This window comes from Quercus lobata, chromosome 8, assembly GCF_001633185.2.
Source record: "Quercus lobata isolate SW786 chromosome 8, ValleyOak3.0 Primary Assembly, whole genome shotgun sequence".
In the NCBI taxonomy this organism is placed as follows: Eukaryota; Viridiplantae; Streptophyta; class Magnoliopsida; order Fagales; family Fagaceae; genus Quercus; species Quercus lobata.
The window spans coordinates 50,322,474-50,341,334 of record NC_044911.1 but is presented as its reverse complement, the minus strand read 5'-3'; the positions used below and the strand labels follow the sequence as shown (position 1 = coordinate 50,341,334).

At 32.5% G+C, this 18,861-nt stretch overlaps 2 protein-coding genes across 2 annotated transcripts; one reads left to right on the top strand and one right to left on the bottom strand.

The window, feature by feature from the left end:
* The first annotated feature begins 1,978 nt into the window (after positions 1-1,978).
* LOC115958215 (cytochrome P450 87A3-like) lies at positions 1,979-9,524 on the top strand. Its single transcript, XM_031076613.1, has 9 exons — positions 1,979-2,187; positions 5,167-5,491; positions 6,165-6,314; positions 6,578-6,826; positions 6,931-7,020; positions 7,126-7,204; positions 7,465-7,571; positions 7,670-7,797; positions 9,112-9,524. Exons 1-9 carry the CDS (start codon positions 1,991-1,993, stop codon positions 9,197-9,199), a joined length of 1,413 nt encoding a protein of 470 aa, XP_030932473.1. The 5' UTR covers positions 1,979-1,990; the 3' UTR covers positions 9,200-9,524.
* Positions 9,525-16,753: 7,229 nt separating this feature from the next.
* On the bottom strand, positions 16,754-18,136 carry LOC115958217. The gene is made up of 3 exons (XM_031076615.1): positions 17,945-18,136; positions 17,734-17,797; positions 16,754-17,545 (listed from the first exon to the last, which is right to left on the bottom strand). Exon 3 carries the CDS (start codon positions 17,543-17,545, stop codon positions 16,955-16,957), a length of 591 nt encoding a protein of 196 aa, XP_030932475.1. The 5' UTR covers positions 17,734-17,797; positions 17,945-18,136; the 3' UTR covers positions 16,754-16,954.
* Between the last annotated feature and the right edge of the window lie 725 nt (positions 18,137-18,861).

Sequence of the window (18,861 nt, the reverse complement as noted above, 5' to 3'; positions counted from 1 at the left end):
TTCCTCTTGATTTGAAAGGAACAAAAATGTGGACCCGGGAGAGAAAATTTTCTCCCGGGTTTTCCATTCTCTCCATTTCCTTCGCAAACCAAACGGGTGAAAACAACATTTTCTACCATATTTTTCTCTCTTTATTTTCCATCCTCCCTATTTTTATTCTAACCAAACACACTGTAAGGGTCTATTTGGTGGGAGGATAGAAAATGGAGAGGAGATGAAAAAGTGAGAGGATTTCTCTTTTGTGTTTGGATTGAAAGGTGAAAAATGAAATGATAGAAAATAGAGTTTGTGTAAATTTACTCACATGCCTTTATTAAAAAAATGATGTCTGTAAGGACACGATTTTAGTGACGAACCTAAACAGTATTGGGTTCGTACGTAAAAGGCCCAGACAATATGATTTGTAGAGCGTGGGTGTAAAGAACTAGGTTAACTGTGGTATCTACCTTCAAGATTTACCCTCAAGCCCGTTTAAGGTTTTAGAGTTGGTATAACGAACGTCTTTCTTTAGTGACTAGTACAACTCTCTCCCTTTCCCTTCTTACTTTCTTCTCTCTCGTTCTCCCCGTTTCTTTTTCTTCTCCTTTCTCTTTTTCCCGATCCCTCTTTTTTCATGTTCTTCTTTTAGTTTATATATCTCCCTTGGCGCTCCATCCTCGCCGCACACGTGTAGGTTGGGTTCGGAAGATTTCTTTCTGTCCCATCTGGCACCTCCTGGAACTTCCTCTAGGCAGCTGTAAAGCTGCTTCCCTACTGTTCAGGTATCACCTCCACATTAATGCGGCCAGAGAGTTGGTTGAGAGGTCATTAATGCGGAGGTAGCTGTAGCCTCAGATATTTATTTGCCTTATCTCTTTCATCTTTAGTCGGCTACTCTATCCTTTGAGATGACTGAATTTTGAGATTTGATCGCAACGAGACCACGTCCTGATCGTCCTCGGACGCGTTCTGCCGAGGACGATGGTGTCCTCGGACGGGTATATGGCATCCGATGGGCCACTGGCCCAACAATCCTGAACCCATTCTGAATCCTAGGGGCCTATTAATCGAATGATCCCCACAATGTCCAATTAAATTTTTTTTTTTTTTAAGAAAAAGCAAACACCAACAAAAAAAAGGCAATCACCCAAAAAGAAAAATCATGCCCAATACAAAAATAAATAAATAAGAAGAAGAAGAGAAAAACGCCCAACCAAACTAAAAAAAGAAAGTCAAAAAGAAAGGGAAGCATGTATGATGTATCAAGCCCAAAAAAGAAAAATTATACATGAGAGAGAGAGAGAGAGAGAGAGTGAGTCAAAGACTCACCTGTGATGGGTGCTGCTGGCGTGTTACCTTGGTATCTGTTCAGATGCAGATCTGTTGCGTGGCTAGTTATTTTTCTAGAATGAAAAAGAGATCTTCCTACCACAAAATCTAAGTGCAAAGCCCAAAAGTTTTTTGAAAATAGAGAAAATTTAGAAACTTATTTTTTATTTTTTGAGTAGTTATAATATTTTCTTTGTTTAGTGGTAAATTATTATTTTTTTTATTGGGTCTATTATTAATATTTTTTTTTACCTACTTATACCTAGATTTTGTTGTGAAATTATTGTAAAAATATTGTGTTTCTAAGTTTTGTTTTTTTTTTTCAAAATTAATGTTTTTTGAAAATAGGACATTTTAAATATATATATTTTAAATTATCTCATTTTTCTATCTTTTGATAACAGCCTTAATAAATAAATAACTATTTCTTAGCTTACTTTATTTAACTTAGAATGAGATGGAATTGTTTTAAAATAAAAAATTTTAAAAATGAGATTTTTTTATGTGTACGTTAATGGACCATTGGTCAACAGTGTACAGTTGACAAAAAAATTATTAAATTATTAAAATATTAAATTGCCCTAAAATTTGAATTCATCGTTCTCTATAAGTAGTAACTCCCCAGACCATGCATCTTTGTCTTCATAAGTTGCTTCCTTCTCATAAACAATTCCGGGCAAAGATGTGGGTGTTTGTGGCGTGCCTTACAGCTATACTTGTTAAGCTCGGCCATTGGATTTACACCCAGACGAACCCCAAGTGCAATGGGATACTGCCTCCTGGTTCAATGGGCTTTCCCATCATTGGGGAAACCATTGAGTTCTTCTCTCCCTATTCTTTGCATGATATTCCACCTTTTGTCAGGAAAAGAATGGCGAGGTAACAATATATATACATATATCACTGCAATATTGAATATTCTGATGCTCTTAGAATACAAAAGAACTTTTCAAATATTAATTGGTAGGTTGGCAAGCCATGGCAGTGTTTTATATCAGTAATACACACGTTCTGAAAAGCAAAAGGCCAGGGGATAGATCTTGAGACTATGATACTCTTTTTATATACTTAGTACAATCACAATATGTTTATTAAATCAAATGATTCATAAATAAACCCAACTTGGCTTAAAAATTTACTTATTTATGTTCATTTATTTAGCAAATTAGTTAGAAACTGGTGCAATATATAGAAAAGTTCATTATAATATATATCTTTTTACTATTTTATGTTTTATCAGAAATTTGATTATTTTATGTATTTACTATTTATTATAATTGAATTTATATATATATATATATATTTATATATATATATATATATATATTCTAGCATTTAATATGTATTTATTATGATTATGTTTGAATATAGAATTATATAGTATACTATTTAAAGAATTTTTTTGTTTGAGAAGATACTTTTTAAAGAAATTAAATATGATGTATCAATATTTTAATTGAGTGTTTAAATAAATAATGAATTTAAATTCAATTTAAAAGTATATGTTAAAATAATAACATGTAAATTCGTGTGACCTCAAAAACTTTAGCACGCAACACTATATTTTGAGGTCAATCAAAAGTAAAAGGACTTCAGACTTCATGAAGTCTTTTTACTTAGCTTAGCTTATATATAAATATATAAGGTTCAAGTCGCTCAACTATTTTACAACTTGAGCTTGAACATAATAGTACGATCGTGAACCAATTTGTGAATATGAAACTAAATTTGAACATATATATTATACATTTATATATACATAAAAAGTTCATATATATAATTAAATTAAGTTATCAAATTATTATTTGTATTAATAGTATAAATAATCCATTTTGTAGTAAAAATTGTATAATAATTTTTAAATTCAAGATTAATGAATCTATGTTTTGTAAGTCCATAAACAAAAATCATTTAAGTTCAACTACAGTTTAGCTATTAATTACTGGTTGTGAAGGGTAAAAAATTGTATTCATAGTGTAATGACTCAAAGAAAATTACTAGACACATGTACACTATAACTCCTAGTAGATGTTTGCAAAGCCTAGGTACACTTAGCATATGCTCTAAGTAAAACTCAACACATATATACTCACACAACACACATAATAGCCAATCAATTTGGGCCCACACATCCTTGTCAAGGCCCACCCTATAGAACAGCGTAGCTGAGCCCACATGGGGTTGCTAGGTAGGCTCTAAATGCCCGTTTGGGTAGACTTTAAGGGGGCCAAAACGCGCGTTTTCTAGCCCAAAACTCAAAACGCAAGTTTGGTAAAATTTTTCATAAGTGTGTTATACAAAAGTGCATTTTTCAGCTCAAAAGATTTCCACATTTTGGCACAGCAGCTTTGAGCTACAGTTGCAAAACGCAAAAATGCGTTTTCTTAAAACAAAAATATTACTGTTGGTGGGTTTCTCTTTTTCCTAAATTGCCCATAGTTTTTTTTTTTTTTCCCCTACTCCACTATGCTACTGTGCTGTGGCGTCTCATCTTCTTCTTCTTCTTCTTTTGTGCTGCTTCTTCCTCTTCTCTTCTCTATTTTTTTTTAATTTATGTCTTACATACCTAATCTCAAAAAAACCTTTTGAATTCGGTAGAGTTTTTGATAAATGGAACATATGGAGTAGAGAGAGGGAGCGTGAGAGAGAGAGAGCTCAGACTTTTGTGTGTGTATGTGGGGGGGAGAAAAAATTGTGGGTACTATGTATAATCCTAAAACAACTTATTTAAAAGATAAGTGTTAATAAAATTTTATTTCACAAAGATTAATTTTAAATTAATATTGTGAAAATATTGTGACATTTTATTATATCTCTAAACTTTTTAAATTAGTTTTATTTTTCTTTAGAAAAAAAATAGTACTATTGACAGAATATTTTTATAACAATTTCATAATAAAGTTTACATAGTAAGTTGTTATTAGTTTTCATCTAGACCTACTAGTGACATTTTTTTTTTCCTACCATTAACAACTTGTCATATAGACTTTATTGTAAATTTTTGTGAAAATATTGTGTCCATAACTTGAATTAAGAGAGATAATTAAAACAAAGAATTCTTTTTATATAGACATTGTTCTTTTTGGTAATTTATCTCTCAAACTGTCACTTTTATAAGTGCTAGTCTAACACTCAACTTTTCAAAAAGCACTTTTTAACAGATTTTACCGAACACTCAATTTTTACAAAAAACTCAATTTCATACTGCACTTTTTTAAACCCCCATTTTTTCAAAAAGCACGATATCGAAAAACTGAATCAAACTCACCCTAATACATACTATTTGTAATAACATAAGAAAAAACGCTTTGTGTTATACCCCAAGATGACCAGTCTAATTATAGTTAAGATTCCTTATAGTTGTTTATAAAATCCAAGTCAATCTAGTATATGCCCAATGTGAGACTAACTTGTACTCAATTAATCCAGGGCATAACACATAGAGTTTTTTTTATATATGGGAAAAGAATAAGTTAATCCAATAGCTTGTAAACTAGCTCAAGCTTATTCGACCCAAAAAAAAAACCGAATTTAAACATGTTCTAGTTTGGCAATGAGCTCATGTTGGATTTGTATTCGGAAAAAATTATAAACTCTTGAGCACCAATTAAGCTCGTTTATGGATCTAATGGCCAGCTTTTGGCAAGCTAGATTAAATCATATGTGCACTATTTTAATGTGCGAATATTTCATGAATTTTAGAAAATAATAGATGGTCCCTTAAGCATATGCATATGATATGATATTGATTATATGATTTTGTCTTATGGGTCTGTCAAACTTTTTTGAATTTCTTCTTTGTTTTAAATAAATCTGGAAATGTGTCCTTTATTTTTTATTTATTTATTTATTTCCTAGATATGGGTCATTGTTTCGAACCAATTTTGTTGGTCGGAATGTGGTGGTATCAACTGATCCAGAAATCAATCATTTCATTTTCCAACAAGAGGGGACGTCTTTCCTAATATCGTACACAGAGAGTTTTAACGAAATTTTTGGGCAACAAAGCCTGCTCTCGTATCATGGAATGCTTCACAAATACCTGAGGAACCTGATACTGCAGCTTGTTGGCCCTGAAAATTTAAAGGGAAAGTTAATGTATGAAATTAATGAAGCAACTCGCAGACACCTTCATTCATGGGCTAGACATGGCACTGTGGACATCAAAGAAGTAACCTCAGAGGTAAATCATCTTCATTCTTATTGGGAGAGTTAATTCTCTATAAATAGACTTAATTTGGCGGGAGGCTTACAAAAAATACTCTTTAATTTTTACAAGGAATAGTGAAAATTTCCATATAGAAATAGAACTTGATGGGGATAACGATGATTCTATCACACTCATTATTCCACATCCACTTAACATGTTTTAAAAGTGAACATCATATTTTCAGTTTTCACCCATTTTAAAATTAAAATATGTATATCAGCGCGTACAATTATGCATACTAGCAAAAAACATTTAAATGACACCGATGAGAAACAGAGCACCAAAACAAAGATCAAGGAACAACGTTTTAGCCTGGGAAACATGAATTTAAGAGATTTCAATAAATCAAAAACTATATACCTTGCCCTACTCTTTCTTCTCATACTTGGCTTTCTTCAAAGGATTTGTCTTTCCACCTACAACCCCATAATCCTAATCTCCCAGAATTCCATGATTTTTGAACAGTTGAAGAGTTAAACTAATTTGAAAGAGAATATTTCGCATTTTTATATTATAACATAATTAGTTAAAATTGATATGACAAAACTCTTCGATTTCATGAATGCACTCCAACCTATATGTCACAATGAACCCCACACTTATTTTCATGCATGCTTTAACAAAATATTGATTTAATTATTGGCAGATGATATTCGAGTATTTTGCTAAAAAGCTGATCAGTTATGATGAATCAAAGGCCTCGAGAAAGCTGAGAGAAAATTACAAAGCTTTTATGGATGGTCTTATCTCCTTTCCTTTGAACATCCCGGGAACCGCATACCATGCATGTTTACAGGTACTAAATTCACACTACAATGCATATGTACAAACTAAAAAAAAAAATCCATCTTATTAGAAAAATGAGTATATATGATTGATGAAAGGAAAGAATATTTTTTTGAAGGAATTAGAAAGGAAAGAAAATTTATATATAGTACCAAATAATTTTATGGTTTCAACTTATTTCTTCTAAGTTTTATCATTATATACTATCTCAGTATATATCTCTTCAAGGAAACTAAATGAAGCAACTTAACAAATTTTACTGAAATGAATCAGGGACGTAAGAATGCTACAAAGGTGATTAAGGATATTTTCGAAGAGAGGAAGAAATCTACAACACCTCACCAAGATTTCTTGGACCTTTTACTTGAGGAAGTGAGGAAGGAGGAAAAATTTTTAAATGATGCAATCGCTGTGGACTTGGTCTTTATGCTTCTTTTTGCTACTCACGAAACTACTTCCTCGGCCATGACATTACTTATTAAGTTCATTTCTGACCATCCTGAAGTGCTAGCAGAATTAGTGGTTTGTGTTACATAATAATAATATAAAGCTTGTTTATCCCCCAGAAAAAAATAATAATAAATAGCCAAAAATGGTAATTAATTATTTTCTTAATCGCATTGTAGAAAGAGCATGAGACCATTCTTAGAAGCCGAGATAAGGAAGACGATGAAATTACATGGCAAGAGTATAAATCGATGACATTTACACATATGGTGAGTTGGATTAAGCCTAAAATATATATATATATATATATATATTTTAGGTTTAGGATTTCTAGTGTCTCTTTTATTAGTAAATTTGCTTTGTCACTTTGGCAGGTAATCAATGAAACAGTTAGGTTGGCAAATATTGTCCCAGGAATTTTCAGAAAAGCACTGAAAGATGTCGAAGTGAAAGGCAAGTTCAAGTTTCTTATGATCAAATGGATGGTGTTTGATTGAAATTTCAGAATAGAATCATATATGTTGCATTTCTACTAGACATATGAAACCCAATTAAAAAAGACTGCATAAATTAATAGAAAAATAAAAAATAAAGTTACACAGCATAAGCCATAATTAAGGAATTTATCCAAAATCCTTTAATTTTCATTTGACATGTTATCCCTGGTGTAGCCAAAAGCAACAGATGTTGAATAGAGAATTGTAATTTTACAGGATATACAATTCCAGCAGGCTGGACTGTTATGGTGGTTCCATCAGTCCTTCATTTGAGTCCCACAGAATACGATGACCCCCTTGCATTCAACCCGTGGCGGTGGAAGGTAAATTTAAATAAGCATTTTTTCTTAAGAGTTTTTGTTAATCTATTAAATTTTTAGTTTTCTTTTCTTGTTCTAATTGAATGTTATGGGGGGAAAAGGGAAAAGACTTGCATGCAGGGTCTAAAACTTTCATGGCCTTTGGTGGGGGAGTGAGACTTTGCGTAGGAGCTGACATTGCCAAGCTGCTGATGGCCAGTTTTCTCCATTACCTAATCACAAAATACAGGTATTAACTATTAACATATAATTGATAATCATTCGGTTTTCCTTTTCATGCCAATTGATCAGACCAAAGGTGTCAGATTTTGTTCAGAAAAAGAAAAAAGAAGAAATTAAAAAAAAAACCATGGACCAACTTGACAACTTCAAATAAATTCACTACAACTATAAATTTGTTATAGATCTTCTCAAGTTTATATCCAACTTGAGTTCATATCAAATAAAATAATATCCCTTTTTTTAGTAATTAATGCAAGCTCATATAAGATCTTCACTATGAATATATTACAACTCTATGATTATAATACCCAAAAACTCTACCTAGAGAAAACCCAATTTTTTTAACATGCGTCTCATGACTAAAGAAACTTAATTTCATGGTTTTCTTTACTCTGTTTCACACACAAGTCTCTCTTTTCACTTTGCTACATTAATTAAAACCTTAAAATTTGCCTTGATTTGTGTACCTTAGACAAATCTTTGTAGTGGAAACTCAAAATTTATTGTCTCTCTTAACTCTTTGGCCAAAGTCATTGAATTCCATATAGAATTTTCTATATATAAGGATTCAATTTATACTCCTTATTGGACAAGGAATACCTATTACTTCTTTAACAAATAATATATTTTCCTTCCACACCAATGAATAGGTTTTCCTTCCACATGAAGGAAACTGAATGATCACCAAGTTAATTTTCTTTTTCACAAAGAAAACTCAAATAACGAATCTAGTCACAATAGGAAGTTTAACAATTTCCCAACAAAATGTATTATCTACTCTAAATCACAAGAGCAATTGCAATGTGCACCATAAAGCATAAAATTTTACAATCAACCTTCATTCAATATTACTTACATATTGTTCATCCACAATCTAGATTAATATTTGAGTCATCGAATTATTGGGTAAAATAATATCAAATTAGATTTTTTTTTTTTTTTTTTTTTGTATTTATCTTAAGTGGGAGAGGGAGATTCAAACTATGAACAACTTTGTTGAAAAAATCAAGAAATGCTAACTAATCTAAAGGTAATTCACCTCAAATTAATTAGTATATTGATTGTAAGGATTTTTTTGTAGTTTGGTACATATTACAAATACCTCATAATTTTGATTTAAAAGGTAGGATGTACACTTCAAATTAATTTTGAAAAAAGGTACATGTTAATTGCAAAATTTTCAAATTTATTATACACGTTATAAATGCTCTCATAATTTTACTGTAAATAGTAGTGATTAACCCAAAACATGTTGATTTCAAAAATTCAAATTCAAATGCTATGAAAAATGATTGTGTAATGGTCTTCTTGAAACCATTAGGTGGACTGTGACCAAAGGAGGGGACATAATCAGAAAACCTGGTTTGGTGTTTCCAAACGGATTGCATATCAAAATCTCTGAAAAATAGAAGAAACGACTGGTGATAAATAAAAGCAAATCCCTGCAACAAAAAGACCATTTGGTGTGAAGGGTGACTACCATTACAAGGATATATGGCTTCCTCTATCATTGTCAATTAGGATTCCCTTTGCTCTTTTATATTTCCAATAATAAGATGTTATCTACGTCTTATATATGTATGTATATCTTGGGATTTCAGCTTTTTTCCTGTGCATGGTTTGTGGACCCTGGACTATCTTACCGGCCATTTTAGTTCAAAATGCTTGTGAAAGTCTGAAAGATTGTATATTTATTTATATGTAATAAAATACAAGGGTCTCTACTTTATATTATATATAGATAGACAATGTTTAATGTATAAGTAACCTACAACTATAGTCCTAAGCCAATTGGGCTTATTCTCTAACAGTATTTTAATAATGACAGTTAAACACATGTAAAAGCCAATTTATTATTTTATTAAACAAAAGTGCTTGTTCACAGCATTAGATGTGCCTAGCATTTGGAGCAGCAATGTGTTTTTTGTTTGTTTAATAATTTGAGAGTTACAATAAGTATTTGAAATTTTAAACTCTAGATGTTTCTATTGGAAACACAAAAATATATATATAAATATATATATATATCTCTCAGTTGAACTACAAGATTTGTAACACAATGCATAAAAAACTTAAAAAGAATGTTGCTATCTTGTGCAAGTTCAAATGTATAATATTGATAATGTTGCCTATATATCTTTTTGGGTTGTGTTAATGAACACCTATTATGGTGGCTATTATAGTATCAACATTGACAATGCCAAAAGCTAAAATTTTTGACACCATAAAAAGCTATTTTATCTTAATTACCATTTTACTTTATAAAACACCTAACATCGATGGTTTGATTTTAACATTCAACATATTAAAATAATATAAACAAAATAATAAAATAATATAAACAATTTAATAAAATAATATATTTATTACAATAAACAACAAACACATCCAAAACCTCTTCTTTATTATTTTCTCTCTCTTCCACCCATAGCCACTCACAGCACCACCACCGTCACCACCACTCATTGTTGTGTCAAACCCAACCCAGCCACCAACTCACAACCAACCTACGGCAAAACCCACCATTGGTCTGCCACCAGCCACGATCCACCACCACAAACCCAACAACCATCAACCACCACTCTGCCACCAGCCATGATCCACCATCACAAACTCAACGACCAACAACCACTGATCCACCACCATAAACCCAGCCACGATCCACCACAAAACCCATTAACCAAAGAAAATCAAAACAAATTCCATTAACCTCAAAATCAAAACTCATTCATCAAAATAAAAATAAAAACCCATCGCCACACCGCCACTAACCTCAAGCTTTATCTGTCTCTCAAGCTAGGTTCAAACTTCAAAGGCATAGCAATTCATTTGCTGGTGGCGTTGCCTTTAGTTTTTCACCTTGACTCTTTCCACACATCCCTCTACCTCTCTCATAATATAAGAAAGATATCTTCGACACTTCCAACACCGTTAAAACTAAATACCCCTCTTTTAGGCTTCTAAGTTCCTTACCTCCCATTTCCAATTTCTTCAATTAATTACCAATTCAACAAGCAGGAAGAAATATGACATCAACAAGCAGAGATTGGATAGGGCAGTGGAGGCAGCGAAAGACCAAGGGATTTGCAAATGGGGCAATACTGAGGTTGCTGCAACAACATGCCAAGAACAGTGTCCGATCATATTCTCATTCACGGTGGCGATCTACCTAGCGGCACGACGGCGACCCATCCAGTAGCATGAAGACGATGATCTACTCAGAGAGAGAGAGAGAGAGGGAGAAGGCAGAGAACGAAGAGAGGGAGAATAAGAAGAGAGGCATTTGAAAAGCTCAATGAAGAAAGATAGAGGGAGAAAACCGTTTGGGGATGATAAAACATTATTTTAAAGCTAATGGAGAATAAAATATATTATTTTGGTTTAACATTTGAGCTACGGTACACAACTATAAATGACTAGGCATTGTAATTCAAGAGTTAAAAATTTCAGCTATGATGCAACCCCATTTTTGTAGTCTGTAGTGCTAAAAATAGTATTTTTACAATTTAACACCACTGATACCAATGCTCAGCGTTCACAATAAAGTAGTCAAAATAACTAAAAAGCTAGTTTAGCACCAACATGTACACTAAAAATACCCTCAACATCAAAGTTGCCATATTTATAAATTTTTAACTCTTAGCTCTAATGAGCTGTCAAAGATGGTAGCTCACTGTAACTAAGAGTTTAATATATATATATATATATATATTGTGGCATAGTACATTGCTATTCTTTTTTCTCTTTTTTGTTTTCTGTAGTGTTTATTGTGTAAGATATATTATTTTATTGCGTTGTTTATACTATTTTAATGTGTTATATGCTAAAATAGAACTTTTGATGTTGGGTGTATTGTAAAGTGAGTTGTTAAAATAGATAAAGTGGTTTTTTGAGTTGTTAAAAGCTATATTTTTTAAATGTTTTGCTGTAAATGCTGGAATTGCTTTATATCATTTTGCCAAATGATACTTTCTCCAACTTGATGTTAAGATCAATGACCATTAACCAATTAATATCTTTTGTGCGTGATTGCATAATAAAAGATACCTTTCTTTGATATATGATATAAAGAAAAATTAATGGATACTCTAAAAATATTGATTTAGTAAATATTTTACATTTTTTTTAATGAGAAAATAAAAAAGTAAGTGATTTTTTTTACCTTTTTTATACTTTCCATAAAATTGGTATAAAATTTTTATTAAAATAATCTTTTAACAAATGTGAGCACCCATTAACCAAATGCTATGATATATAGTATATATTTATTATATTATCAATGGATATTCATAGATGAACCTAAATCAAAGTATTATATAACTTGTTTTCCAAAACAAAACAAAAAAGTATTATATAACTTCATGTATGAAGAAATGAAGAAAATACATTATGATGGCTGGGAAGCAGCAGCTGCTTGATCTGTTCTAGACAAGGAGGGACAAAAGTAAAACAAGAATTAAAGAACTACAGAATTTGAACTTAACTTATTGGTAACTTAAAACAATAATTAACTGAAAAACTGATAAAAGGACTAAATGGAAATTAATTAATTAATCAATTCTAATTTCTCACAAACTGTGATGGCGATTGACTCAGACGCGCCGGTGATGGCAACTCAATCTCTTGCTATGATGGCCTCGCCATTGTCGTCGATTTTCCGAAAGTTTCGGAGAGAGAGAGGGGGATTTGGTTTGCGCTTTGCAAAGAGAAAAAATGTGTTCTGAGACTTTTTTGGCTTTGGTTTATTTGGGTTAAAACAGTGAGGATGGTATTTATACGTATTGAGGGAAAAGCAACTGGTATGCGCGCTTTTCTTTTTTATTCAACTTTATTATATTTTAATTTTTCGGTGAGTGGATTAGGATTAGGATTAGAACAGTGTGCATGTTCAAGTGCACGTGACTACTCTAGTTGGCTTCCACGTTGAAACTTTGAAAGTGATAGCATAGCCCAAATTCCAAATTGAATATTAATCATATTAATATTTTAATATTGAAAAATGTTTGAAGCTATTATTTTTACTACAAAATATTTACAATCTAATTATTGAATATTTAAATATACGTAAGGTGGATCAAGGTGAGTTAATATGAGACGCGGGATCAAGGTGAGTTAATATGAGACGCGGTCTTGCAGAGCGAGGCCCAATGGGGTATGGATGGCACAAGAATCCTGCTTCAACATGCGGAGTGACGTGGAAACAAGAGAGCAACTACCATGCAAGTATGGAAAAGTATTCTATGCATCTAATGCATGATATACCTTATCGTAGCTTAGGGGCAAAGAATATATGATATGTTGCTCCTCCACCCTATTGCCACCCCTAATCATAAACAGAACATAATATTTTCAATTTTGTATTATTGATTATTGAACTAACAAAAATGACAAAATTGACCACTTCATCTTGACTCCATCAATTATCACCGATAAAAAAAAATGGTTGGTCTCAGTGGATTATAATATTAATTGATAAATACAACTATACAAGGTCATTTTATTAATATTTATGTTTTTTAGTTGGATTAAAGTGTGTTGATAAATGTAATTGTAAGAGAGTTTCATTATTTTTAGAAAATTCCCACCATAACAATAATGTGCATAGTATTTATGCAAATAAATAGGTTATAATTCCCACTAATCTTGGGTAATTGGTGGAAGTCTAATACAAAACAAGGCAACGGATCAAAATAAAATCTGTGTTGAAATCCTTAAAGGCAAATATGACAAACAATGAACAGATGCAGGATTGGGTAGACATATTGACGTCTTAGATTTGGCGTGAAGGTTACAAATTAATATGGTGGATTGAAAAGATGCACATTGTACATTTTTTGTTTCTTCTTTCAATATTTAGTAAAACATTAAAATAATAACAAATTTTATCAAAAGAATTCATTCCGAAACACCCTAGGGGCTCAAATTCCCGACCTCACAGCCGAGTTTAAGCTACATTTTGTGGTGCAATTTTAGTATCTGATGTAGCATTCTGTGATTAGGTCCTTAAACTACACTTGTACAATTACTTACGGTGATTGATGTTCAACAAAATAGACTAATAATTGAATTCAAATTCGTTCACACACAAAGCACACTAAGGGGCTATTTGGTTTTTTTTTTCTTTTTTTCTTTTTTTCATCACTCATCACTCAAAATACCCCAATTTCTATACCCCACCCATTTGGCACATATTTTCAGCATTTCATCACCCAATTTTTTGTACTTTCTATGGGACCCACTCTTCTTAAAACCACCAAACACAAAGCCAATTACGTGTTCAATCCCAAAAAATAAACAATATTAACGCCACCCAAAAAAAAAAAAAAATTCTCTACCTTTTCTTCTTCTTCTTCTTCTTCTTCTTCTTCTTCTCTCTCTTTGTGTGGTTCGTGGTCCAATAGATCGAAAATGGGTCCGATCGTTTTGACTCAGCTGGCAACAAGTCTAGGTGTGTTGGCCGGAGCGGCCCTAGTCAAATCAGTCATGGACCAGAAAACCATGGCTGGCCCATTCCCAAGGTGCCCAAGTTGTAACGAAACGGGTCGGGTCTCGTGCCTTTGTTCTCAACACAACAACCACCGCCACAGTCGCCACTACAACCCACAGTGACAAACGACGACGTTTCGCTCATTAAAAACTCTGAAACCCACCACAGCCACAACAGCAGCAACATCAACATCAACAGCAGCGAAAAAAAAAAAAAAACCGATGCTTGCAATGAAGAACAGAGAAAGAAAAGTTTGTTTCTAGATTTTTTTTATTTTTTTTTTATTTTTATGGGTCTGAGATGAGAAAGGCGAAAAGAAATGGAAAAAAATGAAAAAAGAAAAAAAAAAAAAGCAACCAAACCCAGAAACCCAATGTGGAAAAAAAAAGAAAAAGAGATGAAGAAGACCAGACCAGACCCAGTGTGAAAGGGAAAAGAAAAAAAGAAGAAGAAGAAGACCAGTGTGAAAGGAAAAAGAAGAAGAAGAAGACCACCCAAACTCACCGAACCCAATGAAAAAAAAAAAAAAGTCAAAAATTGCGAATGTTGCTCTGATCGTGGGTCCCTAAGTATGTGTTTAATTACGAAAATGCCATTGGAAACTGAGGGCATGTTTGGTAATTGTTTTCGTTTTCTATTTTCATTTTCTTGTTTTCAAGGAAAAAAGAAAAAAACAATTTTTTTTCTGTTTTCAAAATGAGAAACACATTTGGTTAGTTGTTTTGAAAAACACATTTTTCAAAAACAAAATTTATGAAATTTGTTTGGTAGTTGTTTTTGAAAAAGTTGAATTTTGTTTTCTTTGGTTAAATTTTTTTTTTTTAAATTATATTTATTCTAATTCAAAAAAACACATTTGCTCCAAAGTATTTAAAATCCTTACACCTAAAGAAATTATAAATCAATTGTTTTGTATATAACATTCAAGCCTAAAGATTTAATCATATAAGTAAGATTGAAACTATAACAATTATCAAGTGTTATAAAAGATAAATCAATAACTAAAATGTTTACTACATGGCATCAATGCCAGGGAATCAATTTCATCCAAAAGAAAAAAAAAAAACTAACGTGGCATCAATGATGCCTATTATTTGCCAACATCAATCCTACGATCTGATCCCTATAAGCTACCATAGCTTCGGCAGCTTGATTAATTAAGTCAATAGTGTGTGATGCCTCACCCAAATTATCTCCACCTTCACCTTCAACAGTAAGGTTATCAATATTGAATTAAGTAAACAAGTGATCATTTCTTGTTGCCATTCAAATGAAGTTATGAATTGTGCAACAAGCTCTCATCACATTCCTTTGTAGACATTGTTTATAATGGGGCATCATTTTTAAGACTGGAAATTGTGCCTTTAAAACATCAAAACATCTTTCAATTAGATTACGAAGAGACGAATGTCTATAATTGAAAAGCTCTTTAGCACCTTCAGGACGATCCCCACCTCAAAAGTCTAGTAGATGGTATCTCTCAATATGGTACGGAGGTAGAAACCCTAAGGTGCATAGATAACCAGAATCCACTAAATAATAGCCACCTAACAAAAAGAAATAATAAGATAGAGAGAAGTATGACACGGTGAATGGATTTAACTTGAAAATTGTAAATATATAAGTGAGGCAACAATATATCTTACCAGATGGAGGCCATGGGAAATTATTTTCTGGCCTTTGAAGTGCATCTAAGAATACTCGTGAGTCACTAGCTGTAACCTCCCAACTCGTGTAGACAAATGTAAACTTCATATCCAAATCACATGCAAACATTATATAATGGGTGATTGTGGCCTTTCTATTCCTATAGCTAACTAGCTTCGATGTCGAAGCCCATGCACTGATATATGTTCCATCAATCGCACCTATACATTTCTAGAAAAAATATAAACACAAGTATTAACATATGCGAGCAAATAATATTTGTATGATAAAATGAACAGTAACTTGGGATTACCTTGAAATATGGAAAGAACTTGTTACTGTTAGCAATACGTGGATGCACCTCATTGCTTTGAGAAAGACGTATAATGAATTTTCCCAGGCGGCATATTGCTCTTACAGTTTCCTTAAATTGCCTGTCCACTGTCTCAGTTGAGTGTTGAAAACGATCTGCTATTACCCTTATCCTCACATTATGTCCCACTATTAATAGGAACATACCAACTGCCTCCTCCATTGTGATCCAACGTGAGTTTGTTAAGAACTTATGTGTTCTCAAATAGTTATGGAGACTTGTAAATGTTGGCCTATCCATGTGGAATAACTCATTACATGTTTGAGGATTGCCATTCAATATCTCTTTCATAAATGCATCACCAGTCAACATAGAGATACGTTGAGGCTCCTTAGGAATATAGTTGTTTTTATTCTTAACAAACATTAGTAGGAAGAACATATCATCGTCCTCTTCCTCATCTGAAGAGGATGAACTGCTATAATAATTTGGTTCAACATTCATCCTGGAGAATTAAACAGCAAATTTGATCTCAAATAGTGCTTTTTATTAACATAAATAAGACATTATCAACATAAATAAATAAAATATTACCATAAAATAATAATAAACCATCATTTAACAACATTAAATAACAATAGAATAGTACCAAATCATAGTTCAAAGACATTAAAATAAACATAAACCAATAGGAAATTATTGTTTTGACATAATCCCCTACAGCCTACCCAACCAAACCATCCTCCTGGCGAAACTCATGTTAACAAAGATCTCTCTATCATCAGGATCCTGCTTGAACTTCTCAACAGCCTTCATAAATATTTCATCATTGACTTCTTCTATGGTCTCAAGGATATTAATGCACTTGCCTAAGGAGAAGTCATTTGTAAGTGCAATACTGCTACTAACTTCATCAAAGGTATACCTCTTATACCTCTCAGCCTTTGCTTTAGATGCCTCTATCCTAGCCTTAGCGGCCTTAGCCATTGATTGTAAGGCATCATTCATTTGGGAGCTCATTAGCTCTCGCTTACTCTTACTAGGACGTTTGCTCAATCGAGTTGTAATGTCGGACTCAAGAATTGCCATGACAGAGTCTTGGGTAGGACTTTCTAAATTAACATGAACTCCCCCATGAATGAGTCGTTCTTCCAATGCATTCTCTTCATCAAAATTAGGAGGGTCTTGGGTGGATGAACAGTGTAGGACCCCAGTAGCTGTAGACTCATTAAATATAAGTCCAAGCAAATTATAATGTGAAAGTCCTTTGGTTCGAAACATCTTTGCCTTGGGATTTGCTAAAGACATCTAGTAAGAAAAAAAAAATGATGGGGGATAATGTTTCAAAATAAAACACTGTAAACGCACATACACAAATTGCAGTTCATAAAATACATAGCAAACTTCAAGCAATGTCAATATAGCAAACTTCAAGCAATTTCGTAGTAATACATAGCAAACTTCAAGCAATCAAGCAACCTCAAGCAATCCCGTACCTTTGAGTGATTGGGTCCCTAAAATTATGAAATACTTCCCCAAATCTGACAGATCCACATAGACCTGCTACATCACGCACCAAAAAAAAAAAATAGAAAAAGAGAGTGAGATAATGAATAGAAAAGGAATAGTAGAATCTAAATCAAAAACAAGATGGAGGTGGAGTCAGTGGAGGCGTAGGAAGAAAGGAATAGTAGACCAATCACTTACCTTACAAGTGGTTCTCTCAATCAAGGTTTTCTCTTTGAGGAAGATGGAGGCAGTGGAGGCGTAGGATGTTAGGATTAGTGCCCTTAAATCCTATTATTTGATGCTATATGTAATATGATATATGACATTATGTATGACTTAATATTGTAATTAATAAAGTTGTTTTATTATTATCTGAAATAATGGTAACATGAATATTCGGACATCATCACATAGCCCATGAGATGCATAGTATGTGATTTATGTGAAAAGTCACAGAAGATATAAATCACAAGTTCTTTGTAAACTCAAAATATAGTTCGTAGTCGGTGATGAAATTGGGCGTTTCATCTGCGAAGACTATAACATATCAACTAAGATGATTTGTCTTGATCATGGAAGTGGTGACTTCTAGTTGATATGTTGATATGTTTTAAGAGTTAAGACATATTGAATTGGACCGCTGTGAGATTTATTATTCTCGTAACGACTGTCAATTGAATAATAAATCTCACGACTTATATTAACATGAATTCTTAATCCTGAGAGAATAATAGACCTGATCATGGAATGTAGGTTGCTTTGATATATCAAGAGTAAGATCTAAAGTAACGGTCAAAACCTCAGTATGTTGGGTAGCCACATTTAGTGTTGATGGAACATATATTCTCAAGATGGAATTCATAGTCTCTTAACGAAGATATAAAATATTCCCTTGAGATAAGTTTAATAGGTTCAGTTATTCAGAGAGTTAGGCCTAACCACTTTAATAAGAAATTACTAAAGTATATATTTATGAAATTGGATTTCATAAATATATGTTGAATAACTTAAAAGGATTAAACCGGGTACTCAAGGACTAAGATATAGTAATCTACAAAGTGGCAGTCTACATTTATGACTTTGTATTACTACAAATATTTTATGAAGGGGTTACA

Excerpts from the sequence above, each read along its gene's own strand:
- LOC115958217 (XM_031076615.1), bottom strand. The coding sequence starts at position 17,545 with ATGTCTTTAGCAAATCCCAAGGCAAAGATGTTTCGAACCAAAGGACTT.
- LOC115958215 (XM_031076613.1), top strand. The coding sequence starts at position 1,991 with ATGTGGGTGTTTGTGGCGTGCCTTACAGCTATACTTGTTAAGCTCGGC. Across the intron at positions 2,188-5,166 it reads GTCAGGAAAAGAATGGCGAG|ATATGGGTCATTGTTTCGAA; the intron begins GTAACAATATAT and ends TTTATTTCCTAG. Across the intron at positions 7,021-7,125 it reads CGATGACATTTACACATATG|GTAATCAATGAAACAGTTAG; the intron begins GTGAGTTGGATT and ends TCACTTTGGCAG.